At 36.6% G+C, this 19,677-nt stretch overlaps 1 protein-coding gene across 1 annotated transcript in view; it reads left to right on the plus strand.

Moving 5' to 3' along the window:
• The window catches only part of LOC119592712 (skin secretory protein xP2-like), a gene marked incomplete in the record, with an annotated part of 85,662 nt that extends 78,635 nt beyond the window's left edge, over nucleotides 1–7,027 (plus strand). The window contains 1 exon segment of the mRNA XM_037941650.1: nucleotides 1,578–7,027. Coding sequence (XP_037797578.1) covers nucleotides 1,578–1,709 — 132 coding nt within the window.
• Between the last annotated feature and the right edge of the window lie 12,650 nt (nucleotides 7,028–19,677).

A 19,677-nucleotide genomic window follows, 5' to 3' on the forward strand; every position in this document is an offset into this window, starting at 1 on the left:
GTGCGTCGTGCGTTGGTGTGTGTGTGTGCGTGCGTGGGCGCGCGCGTCTGCGTGTGTGTTTGCGTCTGTGTGTGTGTGCGTGCGTCTGTGTGTGTGTGCGTGCGTGCGCGTGTGCGTGTGTGTGCGCTTGCGTCTGCGTGTGTGTGTCTGTGCGCTTGCGTCTGCGTGTGTGTGGTTGTCGTTGTCGTGCGTCTGTGTGTGTGTGCGTCTGCGTGCGTGTGTGTGCGTGCGTGGTGTGTGTGTTGGTGTGTGTGTGTGTGTGTGCGTTGCGGGGTTGTGTGTGTGTGTGTGTTGGTGGTGTGTGTGTGTTGGTGTGTGTTGTGTGGGTCTGTGTGTGTGTGTGTGTGTGTGGTCGTGTGTGTGGTGTGTGTGTGGTCTGCGTGTGTGGTTCGCGTGCGTGTGTGTGTTGGTGTGTGTGCGTTGCGTGCTTGTGTGCGTTGTGTGCGTGCGTTGTTGTGTGTGTGTGTTGGTGTGTGTGTGTGTGTGTGTGTGTGTGTGTGTGTGTGTGTGTGTGTGTGTGTGTGTGTGTGTGTGTTCCTGGTGTGTGTGTGTGGTGTGTCGTGTGTTGTGTGTGTGTGTGTGTGTGTGTGTGTGGTGTGATTGTGTGTGGTGTGTGTGTCTGCTGTGTGTGTGTGGTCTGCTGTGTGTGTGAGGTGTGTGGCTGCGTGTGTGGTGTGTGTGGCTGTGTGTGTGTGTGTGGTTGTGTGTGTGTGTGTGGTCTGGTGTGTGTGGTGTGTGCGTTGCGTGTGTGTGTGGTGTGTGTGTGAGTGCGTCTGCGTGTGTGTGTGTGGTGTGTGCGTGCGTGTGTGTGTGTGGTGTGGTGGTGTGTGTGGTGTGTTGTTGTTGGTGTGGTGTGTGTGTGTGTGTCGTTGCGTGTGGTGTGTGTGTGGTGTGTGTGAGTGTGTGGTGTGTGGTGTGTGTGTGTGTGTGTTTGTGTGATTGTGTGTGTGTGCGTGCGTGCGCGATTGTGTGTGTGTGTGTGCGTGCGCGATTGTGTGTGTGTGTGTGCGTGTGTGTGTGTGTGTGTGTGTGTGTGTGTGTGTGTGTGTGTGTGTGTGTGTGTGTGTGTGTGTGTGTGTGTGTGTGTGTGTGTGTGTGTGTGTGCGCGATTGCGTGTGTGTGCGCGCGCGATTGCGTGTGTGTGTGCGCGATTGCTTGTGTGTGTGCGCAATTGCGTGTGCGTGTGTGTGTGTGTGTGTGTGTGTGTGTGTGTGTGTGTGTGTGTGTGTGTGTGTGTGTGTGTGTGTGTGTGTGTGTGTGTGTGTGTGTGTGTGTGTGAGTGATTGCACGCGTGTGTGTGATTGCACGCGTGTGTGTGATTGCGTACATGTGTGTGATTGCGTGCATGTGTGTGTGATTGCGTGCATGTGTGTGTGCATGTGCTTGTGTTCTTGGGTATGATTTATATATTGTCACAAATATAGTAAAATAAAATATATACTTTAAATGGTTTATGTCTCTAAAAGGAAAAATAATTTAGATCATATCTTAGAGATTTTTGAATTGTATATTATTTGTCAAGGGAAGATAAATTAGACTAAAATAAAACTAACCAAGTGCAATTTTCTCTTTTACAGGTTAAGACTAACTTCAGGACAGCAATCACCATCCCAGAAAAATCTTGGTCACGGTTTCGGGACATATTTGCAGATTATGTAGACAAAATGAAGGATGGTGGCGAGAAGGGCCCTAGTGAGAGTAATAAATGAGGAGCGTGGCAGTGTTAGGTATGCTAAAGGATTGACTGGTGACAGGCACGTGTGGGGATGGTGACGTGTTGTTCTGGCCATGCCCAGGTCGCCACACAAGTGCTGGGAGATGCCACCGTTGCCCTATACCTTGAGGAGGCGAACCCTATTGTTGCTCCAGCCCATGTGTTGGCTGCCATTCCCACCACAAACTGCCAATCCACACCCAGTCTACTCTTGTATAAAGTGTAAAGAGAAGTCTATAACCAGAGTCGTTTATTGTATAGCTTATGAACCAGTTACAGATACCAGTGAGAACCGGCAGTCTGATGCTTCTGTTTACGTGAGGAAAACTAATGTCCTTGGTAGACTTCCACAGTTATAGAAAAAGGAGTTTATAGGCAATTAAATGTTAAGTGATACACATAATTCTAGAAGACTTTACTGTCATTGGCGGCACTTGTAACTTGATGATATGGGATATATGATAACCGGCCACTGCCTGTTTATGTGTGTGTGCAGCATTTATCTGAGGAACTCACTGTGATATATCTATCACGCAGTTGTGAGTGAAATCGTGGATAGAAATCCTATTGAACCTGAAATGCCGGAACTCCACAGGACCCAACATAGTTATGGCTCGCAGTAGGTTCTATGAACACATGTTGCTGAAAGAGTCGTAATAACCAATTGAACATTTGTTACAATACGATAGTGAAAGGCCACACTAGGCCAATGCCCGTTACATAGTGTGGTGGAGTTGAGCCTTGGAGTGGTGCACTGCTGCCCAACCCACACACCCACCACATACCCAATTCAGTCATCAAAAGCAGGTTATTAACAACTTCCACATACATAGAAATAGTTATAAAACTGTAAGAGATATGTAAAGACCAAGAATATGTAACTACCAGAAGGGTTCTGATGGGTGTGTGGGTAACGGGCAGCTATGATGTGCCGCCGTCCCGATGCGGACTGACCTCACCAGCCACTGCCACCAGTTGTCATGTTGTCTTTCATTGCCACTACCCAACCTAGAAGCAGATGGTGTACCAGCAGGAGCAAGAACCACCACCATGGAGCTAGATACAGCTAACAAGGAGAGGGGACAGTACGGTTCAAGTGTTTCTCAACTTAGTCACATCAAGAATGTCAGCATAAAATTAGTGAAGCCAGATATTTGAAAAGAACTTGCTATTGAGTAAGATGGTGCCCAAGCGGTGTAAGTGGCATAGCAGAGTACCGTCCTGTCCCCCTGCTACCTGCCTGCCTTGCTGGATTGCCCTCAAGCCTCCCTGGACTCCCAACCAACTCGCCAACAGTGCCACTAGCAGAGCCTCAGGTCCTGTTCTCTTGTTCCTTCTCAACTGGAAAATATATTGTCAAGATTGGGAAAATTTCTGAAATTGGATTGGCTGGAGATGGAACTCGACTACCCTAGTGAGGGATGGTGCTGGCCGTTGATCAATGATGCCTTCACTGTTAGATTCTGCTGGTTATGCCAGTGGACCAATAGGTCAGGTAGGACAGTGCTCAAGGCTCTGACTAGGCACAATAAAATTTGCCGACTCACCCCATCTACCAAGACTGAAACCCCAAGTCAGGACACATCACACTTTGTTTACTTACTTTGTAAAATGATTTGCTATAGATAGAGACTTAATTAGTATGTGAATTATCTTGCAGTAGCATCTTGTCATGCTTCTCCTAAGTGCAGTGTTCGGGACGTCAGTGGTGGACCATACGCTTCATGATACATAAGTGTTGGAAGACAAATTCAAACTCCCCCCAAACCTTCATATCAAGGCTTTTCTTGTGGACTGTGGCAAGGCATATTTGTTGGGGCATTTGGAGGGAGCACGACAGGAACACATGCAAGGTTGATTGACACAGCTTTAATAGTAACAGAATAGGAAGAAATGGGAGTTTACATACATCTATAATTGATACCGATAGTTTTTTTGTGAAAAGATTTATGTAACTAATCATGATGTTATTTATATGAATGATCACTTTCTACATAAAACTTGAAAAAATGTTTGGTACTGTGTTGGCCAGGTGTATTGAGATGGTAATAATGTGTGATCCCCAGAACCAGGCCTGGTCACTCATCCTCACCACCATGTTTCTGTTCCACCTGTATATACAATCAGTCCTTTGGGATTTCAGCCCAAACATTTCTTTTTGCTGATTTTTCATGAGCATCCTAGACTGGTCTGCAGTCTTATGTGTGTGTGTGCTTATTTCTTCTGTTTTTCCCAAGGTATCACGTTATCTGTACTTCATGATTTTTGTTGGATAAAGGATGTGTAGTTGATAGGTTTGTGTATTAGAGTACTCAGCAGCATTATTTTTTTTATACCAAGTGTGTAGCAGTAAGGAGGGCTAAGGTAAGCTGTAGTGCAGACCAATCTAAGGGTTGCACAGTGGCTGTGGCTTGTGTCGTGGTGGCCCAGTGCTGGCTGACACCGTCCACGTCTGTCTCTGCCAGGGATGCTCACCTTTTATTGATTATGATATTTTAGCTAAAAATTGTTTAATTTGAATTTTTTATCATGATTGATATCTTGGTGTTGTGTGTATTTTTGCCTGTTTCCCTCCATTGTTGTTAATAGTACAGCAAATGATATCAGGCAGATGTAGGGCAAGAAATTATTTTTCTTAAAACTTTGTGACCATTTGTAATTTTCCATAGGAATAATTGTCTGTTATTGAAATTACATTTTGTAATTTTCTGAGGATAAATTGTCTATTTCTAAAGCTACAAAATATATGAGTGCTTATATATGGAATAATATATATAACCAGATGAACTTGAAAAGATTAGGTGGCATTTGGTATGGAAAGAGGCAGATATGGCCATTAGCCAGCAACTGTGTCCAGGCCAGGCTTGTAGGCGCCCTTCTACCAAGCACACCTGCACGGGTGGCGTGAGCTTGGTGTAGCAACTTTCATGACTTAAGGCAAAATTTATTATCAGTTTTCGGTGTGCTATATGTAATGGAATTTTCTATACTGAAAATTTGTAGAAAAAAAAGTGGTTTGGACGTTTATTGGCAGATTGTGGGATTATAGAGAGGTGTGGAGTGTAAACCCAGCTCGGAATATGCTATTCTTATGATAATTTGGTGTCCCTACGAGTTCACATGCTACAGTAGATCAGGAGTATGCTGAGGATGGGCGATGATGACTACATGTTGAATTAACACCTTCATTGTAGTAAAGATGTGGATGTGGGGTTACAGTAGTTTCGTGGGAGCCTGATCAGTCCAAGGGTGTCTACCAAGTGTAGGACAAGTGGGAACTTCAAGTTATCCAGCAGACAAGCATTTCCGCACGTATTTGTGTGTCCATGTCTGTTGCTCCATGTTGACCATCCCCGAGTAGGATACTTCAATCTGTGTTACCAAACAGTGATGAATAGAAGCCTTCATTGTTTGTGTTTTCAAGCCAATTCACTGCCATTTTTTGTCGTATCATGGTGATGGAATTGAAGAAGTATAAACAGTCCAGCAGTCCAGGGTGTTGGCTCATTGAGTTAGAATTTTCTTTCTTTTCATTTCGTTTTAGCTTATTTATTTTTATTAATATGATAATTTCATGTTATCTTTATTTTTAATTATGTTGTCAAAGAATTTGTTTACATTTTTATCATTACTAATACTTTTTATTGTTTTTTGTTTTTGTTTTATACTTTGATTTTGGGGACTTTTTGCCCAGTTTTGATGGGATTTGATGAAATCTGTTGCTTGATGTGCCTGGTTTAAGCCAAGAAATTGAGGTAATTTGGTTTGTTTCAATAAAAAAGCATTTAATATCTTTTGTTTAGCAGCAGCTATTATCTCTCTAAGGAATATCAATTTAGCTTTTATTTGTCCTTCAGCAATTGTACATTGATTCTGAATTGCTTCAAGTCTTGCTGTGTTGTAATTACTGACCTAATGGATATGTATTATTAGTCTCACATGAATCCCATCTTTTTGGCAAGAAATAATAAAAAGACGATCAAAAGTGGATCCTCTTGTGTTCTTGTACTATTATCTTGTCCTCTCGTTTGGTTAAAGCTGCGGCAAAATGTTCGCCTTGTTCTCATTCTGTAAAATTTGTTGCCATATAGATTTTCCCCTTAAAAAATTGTTTTGGAGAAAATGTACATAATCTGTTTTGATTTGATCAAAATCACCTTGCTGTAATGGAAGTATTGATAAGTTGTTAATTGGAAAAAGAAATTTAAGTTCTCTAAGGAAAGTAATTATATGAATTGCAATAAATGGAAGCAGTTGCAGTACTATAGTAGCCAAGTTTTATTAGAACAAGGAGCACAAAGGTAATGTTTCATATTAAACACATACTTTTAAGCACCCAAAACACAGCTGTAAGAAGTGTGCAAATGTGTTTACATGATGCACCTGACATAATTCCCATGAAGCACCTTACATACAAGACATCCATCATGCCACTCGCCATGCATGCACATATCACACATCATGGTTAACAAACACAGACATACATACACAAACATGCACAAGTAATGCCTTCCATTATGCTGTTGGAGCATCTGCAAATGCAACATCAGTATGCATACATACAAAATGCACTCCCACTTCCACACAAAAAATATATAAAAAAAAAAAAAAAGAAAAAAAAAAGAAAAAAAAAAGAAAAGAAAATGAAAAAGAAAAAAAAAAAAAAAAAAAAAAAAAAACATGCACTCGCACTTGCTGTGGCACACAGTTGCAATCATACACACACACTCAGATACACTCTTTACCTATGTATAATGCCAATTTACACACTATTTTTACTGTTTTCTTTGGTAGTTGCAGATCCTTGCTAATTTTTCAACTTGTAGCTCATGGTGGGCACACTGGATGACACCCTTTAGACAAGGGTGGAAACAGACTCAACAGGGTGTGTGGATTGTGATACCACTATTTTTTCACTTTTTTTAATTATTATTATCATTTTTTTATCTACAGAGGTCAAACATTGACACATATGAGTGGTCTTCTTCACAGAAGAGGTTGTTGGAAGTTATGTACCAAACAACAATTGGTGCTCTGTTTGTCAGTCAGGACTTGGCAATACATAGGCTTTGATTGTAGTAGCTGGTTTTGATTACCCTACAGATGCTTCTGATTTCTGGTTTTATAGGTAAAGAGTGACTGACGAGAGATCAGTAAGAGGAAATGTGAGCAAACACCAACTGTCACTCCATGATCAGTTTACCAAAAATCTTGCAAGTCTGTAGTCATTATGAGGGCTATTAAAAGACTTGGAAATGCCACTGATAAATGAATTAAACAGATCAAAGAAAAAAATAAAAGTAAAATTGAAATCTTGTGGGTTCGATTTTCCTTCAAATATGAAATGAATTATTACTTCATGTGATGTTATTATGCTTATATAGTGCATGTACAATATGTTTAATAATTATTTTTTGGATTCTTTATGCAGTGAAAATGAAATAAAATAAACATAATTCTGTTAAAAACTTTTACATTAATGAAAAATAACAAGTCCCCCTAAATAATGCACAATGTCTCTTTCCATCTAGTTCTATATGTCATGTCCATATTCAGTGAAAGTATAGGTGACATTTACTGAAATAGATACATATTATTTATGAGATGGTTAACACAGAAGACAGGGATTATTAATAAAAGAAGTTCCAATACCCTCTATTGACTAGTTTAAAAATATACCATACAAAAGATTCTACTTGCAGGAGAGGCTAATAGCAAAGCTGTGCAATCAAGTCTAAAGAAAACTACTACAAATTTTCTGAAAGTTTATCAGGCGATAAAGCAAATATCGGTGTTTAGTTCAATTTTGTATTCCTTCAGGTTAGTACTAAATGTAGAAACATCAATTTTCTAACTTCATCATTATATTCTTTCAGGGACAGTATAGCAAAGAAAAATATCCACAGATTATGAAGGACAAAATCCAGTCATTTGAAAATTAGGATAAAAAAAACTTCTGAAACAATGACTACTTTCTAATGCTTAAATCTTTATCCCTCCCTAGCAACATCATCAAGTAAACAGCTTGTAGTATCCAATATTTCATACTGGTTTAATTAAAAAATATAGGAGACTAAATTATTCATGTATATTATCCATAGAATAGATATTCTAATGAACAGGGTAAGCAATGGATAAGCGAGGACTGCATCTTCTAAAATTCAAATATAATAATTAAGAATGGTTTTGTGTGAATTAGATTGGCATATATTAGAGGTAACAATAATATATATATATTTTTTTTGTTTTTATCATTTGGGTAGAGGTACCAATTAGTGCACAAAAATGGGGTGTAATTTATGTGTCATTCATAGTAATTGAGATCACAGAATGAAATGCTCATGTTTTTTATGTTTGCAAATGGCTCTTGTTCTATGACAAATACAGATAAGAAAAAAAAAATCACAATTCTTAGAGGCATTATATTCTTTGCACAAGTATTTTACTGAATATCATATATGACATAATAGGTCTAATGTGTAATAATTGTTTTATATTGTATTCAAAAGTAAAACTTCATTTCAAATATGACAGTGCTGTTTTGTTTTTGGAAGTAGTTACAGTAAAATATCCTTTGTCATGTAGCACTGTCTGCACTGCTACTTGTTTATTTTGTTGCCACTCTTAGTCATAAATCAAAATTGATGATCAAACAAGCCACCCAAAAGAAAATGCCTGTATCTGTCAACATGAACAAATAATTATAGCTAGTTTCTGTTGGGTTAGGAAAAAAAAAATATTTACCCATAATTGCCTTTTGAAGAAAAGATTGATACAACACCCACACTTGTATAATTTGCTCTTATTAGACTTTGAAGGATTTACTTTTACCTCTTTTCCTGAATGTGTCAACCTTCTTGACCTTAACTTGGACCAGGAATTTATAGTAGTGCTGTAGGCTACCTCTGGAGCAGTGATTCAGTGATTCCAAATCAAGCTTGGACTGTCATAAGACAGACCATGGCAACCAATAAATCTTTGCTAATCAACTTATCAAATGATGTAGCAATAACATTTTTTCATATATAAATACTTAGTTGTAAATTTACACCTAACATCTAACATTCTTGACTATATTTCTTTTCCTGCACTACATAACCCATTTTTTACCCCTGATTATATCACTACATTGGCATACTTGATAACTAGGTTTACATATCCTCTACACAATGATGCTCTTGGCTGCACATACTCTACTCTTAACAGCCATGACTGTAAACTGCCAGTTGCTAAATCAAATGGCTCCAGCTACATATACACTTTACACTCCTGGTTGCATGTCACCTAAATACTAAAATGTAAGTAATTGCTTAAATACTTATGCTACGTTCAAACAGTTTACATTAGTAATGCCCAGTTTGTATTGTAGAAATTCATGTAGTTCATGCTGAATGAAACATGCATGGCAATCTCTGACAAGATTATAAAATAGCCTGGACACAGAGTATAAAAGAAAAGATACTGATGGTAAAGTAGAGTTTTCAGTGGGATATTTTGATTTTATTAGATGAATTTGATAAAAAAAGAAGACAAGAAAAGAAAAGAAAAAATAAAAAAGAAAAAATAAAACACTGGTCTTAGTGCCTGATAATGTGCCAATAACTATGCACTCCCTTCCCACTTTCCAATATGCCTAATACCAACTTAGATCTTGAAGCTTTCCCCAGGCACCCATACCAAAATGAATTATCATTTCTCCCCTGAAATATTACTTTTATGTAAGAATTCCTGAAAACACATTTTTGTTTCTAATTTCTCTCTTGTATGGTAGTTGTATTGAAAACCATTTTTGCATTTTTATAAGAACATTATATAATTGTTAAGAGTGATAATGACACCAGGTTTATTATTTTGACTTGTTTGCTTCTGATATGAAAGTTTTAATATCAGTTGAACACCAGTTGAAACACTGCATCTAAATTGGTATCTCTACCCTATATGGATATGAAAATAATATGCAGTACTTTCTGTTCTAATATGAAACATGCAAGTATTCATTTATTCATTTTACTTTTTGATTTTCTGGATAACTCACCTATTCTCTGTTTTAACTTCAATTTTGGATACTTTAAAAAGATTCTTCACTGTAAAATCACTGTTAAATAGGTTAGTTCTACTACAGGAAATTCCTTACAATTCTTCTTTTATTTCTCTATATCTTTAATTTCCTTAAGTGTTCAAAAATACCAGAAAGTTATTCCCTAAATATGTATTTACTCATCTTGGATTTTATTATTATTATTATTTTGCTAACAACAGATCTGCTGCAGTGTTTTCCATCAACTTAGAAATATAATTATGACAGGACACATAAAAATAGTTTCCATTTATTTTTTAATATTATAAGAACCATATTTTCTTTTCATGTCTGCCCTCTATGTGTATATATATATATTTTTTGTTTTTGTTTTCTCTTTCCAGAAGGAAAGTTAAATACTCACTTAAGGTCCATTTCTTAGTCTCTTGGTAGCCCTCAGTAACTTGGTGTTATTTAAAATCTTGTACTCACTGCCATTTCATTAAAACTGTGCTGTTTCCTTAGAACATTTCCCTATATAACTTAAGATCTATCAACTGTTTCATACATTGAAATCTCTGTGTATCTAGATTAACTTTCCTACCATTCCCAGTGCCCTTCCTTTATTAATGTTTTGTCTCTCCTTAAAGGTTGTAACCACACTGAGGGAGTGCCTTTGTTACTCCCTACTTAAAACTTTGAAAACAGGCAAGACTGTACATCGTTTAGTAATTTTTACAGTATGTTAAGACTTTACAGTTGCATAAACTAAGATTTTACTTTTAAGAACTAAGGAATGTATAACTTTGTATGTTTATAAATCATAATAAAATGCCTATTTTCATACAAATGTTGTCAGATATTTTCTTGTCAGATGGATAAATATCATGGACAGAAGGCATTGGCACTGGGAATAGGTAAGAAATCTAGTGAATGAGTTTATATTTTATTTTATTTATGAAGTTTAAATATTTTCTTTCAGTATAAAAAGTTGTCCTTAATAATGCCAAAATGCCATGGAAATTGCCATTTAATTTGCTTGATTTGTTTTTTATTCATAGCTAACCAAAAATGTTTCAGATCTTTCACTTTAGCCTATTAAATGTAACAGCTTTTGTAATGCCTTGGAAAATATTATTTCAACCATGAAAAAAATTAAGAATATTTGCTTCTTATTCCTGTTCAAACTGCCTCATATTGCAAATGTTTGAGAAGACAATGAAGAAAAACAGACTCCTTTCATATGCACTGTTAATTAAGAACACATTCTTTTGCTTCCCAAGAACTTTATCTTCACACATGAAGTGAAATCAGAAATGATAATGCTTTTTTCAGCAACCTGTCCGTATTCTACACTAACATCATCTTTCTACATACATGCCTTAGTACAGTCGCTACTATAATCCAGTGCCAATGTGGTCATCATCAAACATCATTTGCTGAAGTTTCTTCTTTATTTATGGGCTTCATGTTTTAAAAGTGTGCCATGTTCACTCTCTAGCCTCTTTTATCAAGGAGATTTTGTTGTCTGTCAGATTTCTTAATTTATTTTTAGTTGCGTGAAGTGTCTAACTAAAACCGACATGTCCTCATTAATCTTACTTTAGTATAAAATGTTGATTAATCACTATCCCAATTGTGTTTATCATATACTGTACATTCCAATGCTTTTATGTAAATTTAAATAAGGAATTATAAACCTTCCCATATTTATAAAATTCACTTTGTAGATTAACAACCTGATCACCCCCCAAAAATATTACTGTAGAGTTTGTCTGCACTCATACTTTCCATTTGTACAGATAAAAATGCTATCATCATAGTTTAATATTTATGGAGAGAAGAAAAGAAAAAGAAAGAAAGAAAGAAAAAAAGCTGTATAATTGAAGAGTCTAGATTGGTCTTTGTACAAATCAGAAACCCAGAAAAGGACACTTTTATCCTAACATGGATACAGTATTTTTAATGTAAAAATATTTTATAGTTTTCAGTAATGCAAATACATATGTTCAGCATTATGACACATGTATCCCCTTCCTTTACTTCTATTAGACAAAATTATTAATGGGAATCCAAGTAATTCCATACTCATAAGTATCACAGGGAACCTAGTGCTGAAAATTATATAAAGTTGGGTTAACAAAAAAGTTGTTTATATGACATTTCAACACAATCTTGCTTCTATTCATTCAACCCAATGTTCTTTGATTCAGCTATAGGAATATTTCTTTATTGAATATTTTCTAACAAAAAACATGTAAAAAGTATACATTCATTGTTCTTATTTATTTGTATATATATCATCTATACTCTAAGAGATATGATTTTTCTTTCTTTTCTGAACCTTTTTTCTTTATAATGGCAAGTCTTCTTGTCAGCAATCAAATTCATCACTTTTTCATTTTTTCATGACTGATTTGTTTGTTAACTTGTGCTTTTCTTTATTTGAATCTTGTAATATACTGTATGCAGACAAAAAAAACATTTCCCTCTTGGAAGGCTGTAGACTACATAAAAGACTTTTGAGATACACAAAATGTATGTTAAAAAGTTTGAAACAATCAGTTACAAAAAAAAAAAAAAAAAAAAAAAAAAAAAAAAAAAAAAAAAAAAAAAAAAACTTCACATAGAAAAAAAATATAGCAAGTTTCACAGAACATTCAGGTCAACATCATAATTAATAATAATAAAATAAAACAAAATGAGTGTATTCAAATACATGCATAATTAATAATAATAAAACAAAATGAGTATTCAAATACATGAAAGTCATATAGTCAAAAGGCTTCTGAAAATGTGCTGATTTGCCACTGGTTACTTCTATTTTTATGTTGCTTCAATAATCACTTTCAAGAACAAAGGAAATTTAATTGTATCTTAAAGTTTGAATGAAATAAAATGCTGGTGTAATCTATGGCAGATAATGGATCAGGCAGGAAGATATCAGTCTCCTCATATATTACCATGGCCATTTCACTCTTAATCGAAAATTCTATAGTATTCTTGTATATTAAAAGGTTCCACTTCGTTTTCATAACTTAGTTTCATTGGATTAAATTTTACACTTCATCCTCTAGCAAATGTATATATCTACTAGAACCTTTATAACTTTAACAAAATTATTTTGTGAGAGAGAGAGAGAGAGAGAGAGAGAGAGAGAGAGAGAGAGAGAGAGAGAGAGAGAGAGAGAGAGAGAGAGAGAGAGAGAGAGAGAGAGAGAGAGAGAGAGAGACAGAGAGAGAGAGACAGACAGACAGACAGACAGACAGACAGACAGACAGACAGAGACAGAGAGGTGTAAATTTTAAGTTATTATACATTATGTTAAACTGCCCAAATGAAACATTCTACTTGAAAATAAATTTTATAAAACACAAAACATCTTAGAATGGGTAATATTAGTTACTTGTATAACTTTTACCTTAGGCCTTTATCATGAAAATATTAGTTAAGTCTTTACAACAAGCTTAAATTAATTTATTAAATCAATAATGATCCGTGATAAAACTATTAATATCTTTGTTTATCAACATAATATCCTTACACCAATCACAAAAAATCAATAAGGCTTCGATCTACGAAACTAATCAATAATGCTACGATGTACAGCAGTGTATGCAATGTTTACATGCCCTGCTCTTTGTGCTTTGTATTATGAATGGATATTGGGGGATAGTTACAGGAGGTTTACACTAGCGTATTTTAACGACAAGTCGGCGGAAACTACTTTTCCACTTCCCTCAACTTTGCATAATCTAATATTTGGTCGGCATTAGAGGTGGACATATAATGTATCGTTCGAAAATCGGGGAAGTGAGCTATAGCAAGAGACTGTAGTCTGCTAACAAAAAAAAAGCCTCTTTTTGCAGGGCAAAATCTAGTTCTGCAGGGCAAATTTTCTGGTATTCATAACTTTCTACCAATAATACAATATATAATACTGGTTGATGGTCCATTCCGGGCTACTTATAAAGAGCTAGTGAGCATTTTCTTTTTCGTGATTTGCAGGGCAAACATTTTTTCAGGTCAAATTTACCCGTCACCCCCCCAACTCATAACATGAAGTGACGCCCCTGTCTGCTAAGAAAAGTATACTCAACTGCGCAAATAATAATAATTCTATAAACTTCAATTAATGTGTGTTTTAACAGATATTGTACTCTATATCCTTATATTTTCCAAGGGAAATTCATTGAAGTCTCATTGTTTACATTCGAGGGTCTTCCAAGTTCCTCAAGGGAGCTTACCATATCTATCCTATCTATCTATACACACTTACTGTTTCTTCTTTGCAACCGTGAACCCACATACGTCGTTTTAGTAATCACCCAGACTCTATTTCTACAGCAAAGAACCTTTGAGGGCCGCGCGGGCAACCGTAGATGTTATGTTTGTCGCTGAAATCGAGCACAGATGCAATGGTCCTTTTAGCTTGTGTGACCAGCAAGTTGACAAATCGTCCACAGGCTAGCTTCGGATGGCGTATCGTATTACAAGCTGGTTGCTGATAAATCGCTCATTTGACCGTGCCTTTAAGGCTGTTGAAAGTGTGTGGTACACTTCTTTACACTTTGGTTCAAACACCATACATGGTTTGTAAACAGGGGTTTACTGTCTTCCTGAATTCCATCTGACCATTGACATTCTTTAGGTGGACAGACATAACCTGGTCCATTATTAAGATGCTAACTTTCACGTTATCGTTCTGACTTATCCAACATTTGAATAAAAATTAGAAAAAAAAAAAAAAAAAAATCAAAGCCATTACCAGACCAACACAGTCATATGGCTGACATTCAAGGCTGCATGTTTAAAGGAAATGTGGACTATATAAATAAAGTGACTTCACACAACATCCGTATACCAAGACACGTGTGATTCCGCTCTTGTGCCGCACATAAATGTTGGAATTACATTTGTTTGACCTTACTTTCTGTGGCCGGTAAAGGTTCCACAGAATTGAAACAAAAGTATGACAAACTAAAGGCAATTCCCAAATTTTAAAGATAAAGAATATCTGTAGCAAATATTTTATATAACAAACCTACAAGTTGTCATGATAATACTTCTGAAGAAAACATTGTGAGTTCTGTAGTTACATGGAATATGCATTCTCTTATTAATGTTTTCCTCAAGAAATTTAAGAACAAGTAACTCTGACTAAAACGTGTATTTCGTTTTGCATTTATAAAATAAGCATAATTTTTAAGATTTGGGGTTAATGAAATTACAAGCCTCATTCTCCTCTCGGCAGAAAAAGTAAAACGGTACCTGGCGTTGCACTTTCAAACGTATCAAAGTTGTCTTCGTCCCAATTACGAATTGTACTCAAGTGAACGAATCTCATTTTATTAAACTATTTCATATGAATGAACATCACTTTACTAATATTACAATATGGAGAGGCAACAAATACAGGCTGCTAGTTGTTAACATGTTATATTTACAAATCAAAAGGCGATTAATTATCGAACTAAAAAGACATCGTGTATGTACCTTGCATCTTCCCATTTCCTTCATCTGTCGACTCTGGATTTAAACTTCTTAGTTCGATTGTTTGGAAATATCACTTTTATAAATCCAAACTAAATACAATTGAGATGATGTATGAGTTTACACTGTAATATTGAATTATGCATATATTGTAATTAAATAAATTTGTAATTTTATTTAAATTATGTAATAATTTCAGAGGATACAAACACATTTGGTACACAGGGCATGAATCTGTCTAGATGCTGCCCCTTTTCAAATGGCTCATATAATACTTTTGGTGGGCTCAGAGGTAAAGTGTAAATTATTTAGAAAAGGTCTAATCTACTTCGTTTTAAAAATATTACCCCGCCCTCCAATAAATAGGGATGAAGTGATATCATTGTTGCACGATAATTCCCTTGTCAGCGGAAATGACGGCTTAGCTCAAGTCATCCTACAATAAATTACAAATTCACAGCCATTTAAATGTCCCCCTCAATCCTTAGGAGACAGACTCCCTTATTTTGGGCCTCATTCCTCGGGTCAATCAATTTTCCTATTTAGTTATCTAGCCCTTAGCCCACAAGGGGACCTTGAAGGGTGAATCATTTCTTTTCCCACATACCCCAGGTTTCCCATGGCCAGTAATGACTTTGTACTTTGTTAGGGGCATTGTGACTTGCCCCTTTATAAACTAACCCCAATGACATTAACTTTTCTGGTAACCCAACCCTTGGCTCTCTTTTGATCAAGACTGAACACTGCTATTACTTCCCCTTCCTCGATACCTGCTGTCAGCTTAATCTATTCCAAAGCATCTGCCCAGGTCACTACCTAACTTTCAGAAAACATTAATTCCTCTCTCTCAACATCCTTCACAGTCTTCTTCATTTTCGACCCCTTCCTCCCATATTATTATTCTGCATACATATTGTCCAACTCTCCAGAGTACTACCTCAATCAGTGCCAATCCCTCTTCTTCCCGTCCTCGCCTTTCAATTACTTCCACCTCTACAAATCTTTGAGTACTCCTTTTAGCCCAGTTTAATGGGGTCGATTTTTTGTGATTTCCCTACAGGCCCTTACTCTGACTTCTATTCCAATAATGTCTCCAAAAACAAGTAGGCAAAGTTTCCTTCTGTAGCAATTCCGATCTTTCACGCCTTGTTACAGTTACACCTGACTCCCAAGCTCATGCCTAATCTACCTTGACTAACCTCACTGGCAAACCTGCCCAACCTCACTCCTCTCTTAAAACTTGTAATGGAACTGTTTCCCTCCTCAGCTGACTGCCGTGTCAACGACAAGGATTGGTCTGACTGTGAAAACGACCTGCATACCTGATTCGTTGACTATGATGCAGTGTCAGTACAGTGCTACACTATTCCCCCTAGAGACCGCCGAAAGTTCTACACCACTATTGCCAAAATTACCTTCCGTAGACATGACCTCCCCCATGAAGTTCATATTGGTGGAAAGTCTTGCCTTATCTGACCATATCGACCCTTCTCTCGTCAATGTCAGAAATGTTAGCGTTTTGGCCTTCCTGCTAAGCAGTCATGCACATGTGCTAATTATAGTGGTTCCCATAATGTATTTTATAGGGGCCGGCCTATCTACAAGTTAGAGTTTAAGTAGCAGTCCTCATATTCAAACTTGGCCTCACTGTATACGTTGCCAGACAGGAAGCACGCCATCCACGTTTTTCTCTTGCTCCCTACCACAGTGCTGTCCTTCGCTTTGTCCTTCCTCCTTCCTAAAATATTTCTACATCTCCCCCAGCATTTCTTCCTCCTACTCTTTACGTTCCCTCTTCTACCCCTTCCCTCTCCCAGTTCAATTCTCTTGCCAGTCTAAATCCAGACACTCCAATCTTCAGTTTCATGGTGCTTGCCCCTCTTCCTACTTGCTCTACTCATCGCATCAGACAATCTAAACGTTCTACCCCACCTCCTACATCTACCGCTTCTTCTGCCCCTCAAATGGTTGTGCCCCTTTCTCCCTCTCATCAGGAAATCTTTCTCAGACCTCCCCAACCAACTACATTTCAAAAAACATACATATACCCCATCCATCCTCCAATCTCTCGGTTCCCATTCCCTCTACACTCCAAGTGACTGCCGATATCCATCCTCTTTCTACTCATGTTCCCCTTACACCCTTTGCTCCCAACACCCCCACCGATCTGCTTCTGCTTCAACTGCATCATCCCCTTCCCTAACTGTTTCCTCTTCCGCTCCCTCCATTGACACAATACCCTTCCCTGAATCCTTCCCCTCTTCATATTTCTCATGAACCTGCTCTTTGATCTAAATGCCCTTAACCCCCCTCCCCCTTTCCCTTTTTACTGATCCCAGCCTTACACCATGTACATCCTTGCAGAATCCCACACCTTTTCCTTTGACAACTTTAATCTAATCATCCTTTTGCTAATCCCTACCATAACCCATTTACTCTCCCTCTCTACCCTCATCCTTCTTTACCCTTTTGAATACCATACTCTCCTAGACCGACGTGTAGCACATTTAATCAACTAACCCTGCTCTTTACCCCTTTCACTACAACACTTTCCTACAGTTCTGTATGACCTTTATTTTTTATTAGCCATTAACCATGGACCATCAGTGACTATGTAATGACTATGAGGTTGCATATTCAGGATAATCTGGAAATTCTTTCAAATATTAATTATTCTGACACGTGCCCACTCACTTGGTGCACGCAATCGTAATTTGCTGCTATGAGTTGGCCAAAATGAATTGTTTGGATGGAATGCTCGCTGAAATAGTTAAAACTGTATATTGCCATATCTTTATCAATGCACGCACGCACGCACACGCACACGCACACACAAACAATATACAACGTAAGAAGGAATTTAGTAATTCGGAGCTGCCTTCAATAACCCGTAAGAACACAAATTCGTAAAGACAAAAAACGTTTGAGTAGACAGTTATTATTTCAGCCAAACAGCAATAAGTCAAAACGAAAATTCTTCTTTGTAATAATAATAATAATAATAATAATAATAATAATAATAATAATAATAATAATAATAATAAAACGCATAATACAGAAGTGGAAAACCACTGTATTATTTTCACAAAGCTCGAAGCATTTGGCTAATCATGAAGATTACATTCCGGGAACTCCTCTGTGACAGTATTCGGGTCTTATTAGAAAATTTGTCTGTTACATGAAAAAAAAAGGATATCTGCCATATAATTTCTGCATGTATGCAATTATAAACTACATAGATTCGTAAGTGCCACTGATCGACTGCAGTGCTTCCTTATATGACATTGCAGTACTAGCTATTTATAAACCATATATACACATCAAAGCACTGGCTTTAAAAAAAACTCAGTTAAACCATTTTACCACATGCAGGTACACTCAGACGACGTTCCCTTGCGTTTTTTTTTCCAGTTTTATCACACTAAATGGAACGGAAAGAAATGGCCACCCGACGACTTTTCGATATATGTGCCTCTATGAGTATGTCCACTACTTCCCCTTGAATATGAAAAGACTTTACAAGATTTAACTCTCCATCGAACTTTTAGACCCAATAAAGCAAATAATGCGAGCTCACCTTCCTCCATCACATTGCAAGGCGCTAATCAGTGATCGGTGGAATAGGCACACTATTTTGTTAAACCGTCGGTCAAGTATATAAATAAAAACTGATGAATAAATAAAATAATATGTCGAAGAAATGTTCTATCTGGCGACTGACGATAATGATGATGATTACATTATATTACTAACATTTGACGATGAGAAGATGATATTGGTAACAACAATAGTAATGATACAAAGAATGATAAAGATAGGAATAGTAAAAATTATACAAGTAATGATGACAATGAACATAACAAAAATTATGATAATATCATAATAATAATCGTACTAACAATCACTATAATAATCATAATAATAATAATATCAACAATAATAATACCAGCACCGCCACTTACAATAATAATGATGATGACAACAGCAACAACAATAATAATGATTGATAATGATTACGATATAATAATGATTACTGTTATTATTATCATCATTCTTATTACTTATTACTTATTTTTTGTTCTTATTCTTTTACTGTATCACGAAAAAATGAAATCGATTATCGAAATTTGCATTTGTCCTTCATTTTATTCTTTGTAGATATATATTACAAAAGCAAAGGCAATGTTTTCTAATAAACAGTTAAGGTATTAACTTCTGTCTTTATTATCGGTACCTTACTCGATTTAAAAAATTTTAATTTTACCCCAAAATTATGGAATGTGATGTTCTGTTTTGCTGGACACAAACGTACTTCCAGTTTCTAAGTGACCTGAGAAACTCGACTCTCTTGCACTTCTGTATGTTAAAACATCAAAGGCTTTTACTTTTATGCAACTCTAAGCAATAAAAAAAATAATGGACAGTATGTGTTACATCAAAATAACATTATACA

The sequence above is a fragment of the Penaeus monodon genome, chromosome 3 (genome assembly GCF_015228065.2).
Source record: "Penaeus monodon isolate SGIC_2016 chromosome 3, NSTDA_Pmon_1, whole genome shotgun sequence".
NCBI classification, from domain to species: Eukaryota; Metazoa; Arthropoda; class Malacostraca; order Decapoda; family Penaeidae; genus Penaeus; species Penaeus monodon.